At 14.7% G+C, this 1,791-nt stretch overlaps 1 protein-coding gene across 1 annotated transcript; it reads left to right on the forward strand.

Annotated features, from left to right (window-relative positions):
- Positions 1–1,184: 1,184 nt before the first annotated feature.
- On the forward strand, positions 1,185–1,454 carry PRSY57_1146800 (putative exported protein; the record flags this gene model as incomplete). The annotated part of the gene is made up of 1 exon (XM_012908425.1): positions 1,185–1,454. The coding sequence occupies one exon, from the start codon at positions 1,185–1,187 to the stop codon at positions 1,452–1,454; it is 270 nt and encodes an 89-aa protein (XP_012763879.1).
- Positions 1,455–1,791: the final 337 nt, after the last annotated feature.

The raw sequence follows: 1,791 nt of genomic DNA on the forward strand, positions 1-1,791 counted from the left end.
TTTTTTTTATTAAATTTTTTATTTAATTCATTTTTATTATAAATAATTTTTATTAAATTATAATAAAAATTTTTTTTTTTTTTTTTTTTTTTTTTTTGGATAAAAAAGGAATTAATAATAAGTTATTTTCATAATATTAATAGAATACATTTTATAAATAAATATTATATATATAATATAATATAATAATATATAATATATATATAATTTTTATATTTTATATATGTATGACGAAAATACGTTTCTATTTTTAATATATATTATGAATTGTATAATTATAGTAAAGAAAAAAAAAATTTTTATTTTTTTTTATTATACCACATACAATAATATTTTAATATGTATATTTTTTTTATAATATCATCTTATAAGAAATATAATATTTTTACATTTTTTTATAAAATTTTAAGTTGTAATTTTTTTTATTTATTTTATTTTATTATATTTATATATATATTTTTAATATTTGATAATTAGGAAGTAATTTATTTATTCACATATATTTTTTTTTTTTTATATTTAAAATTAATAAAGTATGTATATAAAAATAAAACATAGAGAATATTGTATTTTGTATATAAAATTATTTTTTTCATTATTTTGAATTATATATTTTTTTCTACACTGTATTTCTCTGTATAATATATATATATATATATATATGTATATATTTTATATAAAAAAATAATACTTTTATAAATTAATGTATTACCGAAAAATTGAAATAATTAAATGTTATATATTGATTATATATAAACACCTTGAAGAAATAAAATTAAGAAAAAAAAAAAATTATTTTGTATCCGTATTATAATTTTTTCCTAATAATATCAAGGTAAAAATAGAATATATAAAATAAAGTACAATATATATATATATATATATATATTTATATATTATTATGATACAACATAATTACCTGTTGTGTATTTAATGAGATCACATTGGTATTTCTACAATAGACGTAAAATATGATTTCATATATATATATGGTAGAATGTTTTCTGTTTGTCATGAATATATATATTTCATATTTATTTATTTTATTTTAATTTAGGTTTATATTGAATTATTTGAATTTTCTATGGGAGTATTTTATAAGTGTCTCAAAAAAATAGAGCTATATATATAATATATAATTAAATTTTTATGTATATAATTTTTGAAATAAAATTCAAATAAGAATGGAAGCTGAGAAAAAGGAACAAAAACAGGAGAAATCCGTGAAAACTTTGATGAAGAAAATTCCTTTCAAGGGTCCAAGTTATGATGAATATATGAAAGTTTTTGGCAAAGCCCTTCCAGGTAGTGTATCACCTACTATGGTATTATCATTTATTTCTGCCGTTATTTTATTTTTTGTTCTTTATAAATCTATGAATCTCATAAAGGATAAAAAATTATTCAAAGCGCTTTTAGTATTTTCAGCATTTTATGTAACGTTCTTTAAATGAGAAATATGTTGAAGCATTTATAATGTATATATAAGCCTAAAGGGTGGATAAGAATTAGAATATGATGTATTATAAATACAATATTTATTATAGTTTAAAGATTATCTGAATGAAACAAAACAAGAAATATATTATAATACATATCAATATATAGAAGAAATTTTTGTTTTACAACATTTTATGTAAATGTTATTTTAATATATATTTTATTTGTTCTTTGTTACAAATAATATATTATGGAAAAATTCTTTTTTTTTTTTTTTTTTCTACTATGTGCTTTTTAAATATATAAATTTTTTTTTTAAAAACATTTAATATTATATTTTGTTTAATATTC

The sequence above is a fragment of the Plasmodium reichenowi genome, chromosome 11, assembly GCF_001601855.1.
Source record: "Plasmodium reichenowi strain SY57 chromosome 11, whole genome shotgun sequence".
Lineage (NCBI taxonomy): Eukaryota > Apicomplexa > Aconoidasida > Haemosporida > Plasmodiidae > Plasmodium > Plasmodium reichenowi.